Raw genomic sequence first — 1,196 nt, forward strand, 5'->3', positions numbered from 1 at the left:
GCCCTGTCCCCCCCACCCCAGGGCAGCTGCTGTCCTTCGACATCGGGGAGCAGCCGGTGTTCGAGATCCCGCTCAGCAACGTGTCCCAGTGCACCACGGGGAAGAACGAGGTGACACTGGAGTTCCACCAGAACGATGACGCCGAGGTGTCCCTCATGGAGGTCCGCTTCTACGTCCCGCCCACCCAGGAGGATGGCGTGGACCCTGTGGAGGTGAGCGGGGGTTCTGGAGCTTGAGGGGGATGGCGGGGGAGGATGGTGCCCCCCGTGACTCCCTCTCCCTCTCAGGCCTTTGCCCAGAACGTCCTGTCCAAGGCAGACGTGATCCAGGCCACGGGAGATGCCATCTGCATCTTCCGGGAGCTGCAGTGCCTGACGCCGCGCGGCCGCTACGACATCCGCATCTACCCCACCTTCCTGCACCTGCACGGCAAGACCTTCGATTACAAGATCCCCTACACCACGGTGCTGCGCCTCTTCCTGCTGCCCCACAAGGACCAGCGACAGATGTTCTTTGTGGTGAGGGCACGGGGGCTGCCCCCACCCCAGGGGGCTGCAGGTGACGGGTTCAGGGGGGTTTCAGGGCCTCTTCTCCTTCCAGATCAGCCTGGACCCCCCGATAAAGCAAGGCCAGACCCGCTACCACTTCCTCATCCTGCTCTTCTCCAAGGACGAGGACATTTCCCTCACCCTCAACATGAACGAGTGAGCGCAGCTCCTGCCAAGCCCCCTCCCTGCCCTCCCCTCCCCCGGGCAGGGGGCTGTGGGGAGGGAGGTGCTGAGCCCCCCGGGCTGCCCCCCTCAGCGCTGCCCCCTCCTTGGCCGCGCAGGGAGGAGGTGGAGAAGCGCTTCGAGGGGCGTCTCACCAAGAACATGTCGGGGTCGCTCTACGAGATGGTCAGTCGGGTGATGAAGGCGCTGGTCAACCGCAAGATCACCGTGCCTGGGAACTTCCAGGGGTGAGACCCCACGGGGAGGGTGGGACCAACCTGCTGCAGGGTGGAGAGGGGGCTCAGAGCCCTCCTTGGGTGAGGGAAGCTCTCGCCTGGGAAGCTGGGGCAGGAGAATGATAGAATCACAGACTGGTTGGGGTTGGGAGGGACCTCAAAGACATTCCAGTGCCACCCCTGCATGGGCAGGGACACCTCCCACCAGCCCAGGCTGCTCCAAGCCCCATCCAACCTGCCCTTCAACACT

At 64.9% G+C, this 1,196-nt stretch overlaps 1 protein-coding gene across 1 annotated transcript in view; it reads left to right on the forward strand.

Moving 5' to 3' along the window:
* Window positions 1–23: 23 nt before the first annotated feature.
* Window positions 24–1,196, forward strand: part of SSRP1 (structure specific recognition protein 1) — a gene marked incomplete at its 5' end in the record, with an annotated part of 7,748 nt that continues 6,575 nt past the window's right edge. Inside the window, 4 exons of the mRNA XM_010004632.1 lie at window positions 24–212; window positions 288–518; window positions 601–704; window positions 830–958. Coding sequence (XP_010002934.1) covers window positions 24–212; window positions 288–518; window positions 601–704; window positions 830–958 — 653 coding nt within the window. The remainder of the gene's footprint in view (window positions 213–287; window positions 519–600; window positions 705–829; window positions 959–1,196) is intronic.

Source organism: Chaetura pelagica, unplaced genomic scaffold (assembly GCF_000747805.2).
Source record: "Chaetura pelagica isolate M959 unplaced genomic scaffold, ChaPel_1.0 scaffold1629, whole genome shotgun sequence".
Classification (NCBI taxonomy): Eukaryota; Metazoa; Chordata; class Aves; order Apodiformes; family Apodidae; genus Chaetura; species Chaetura pelagica.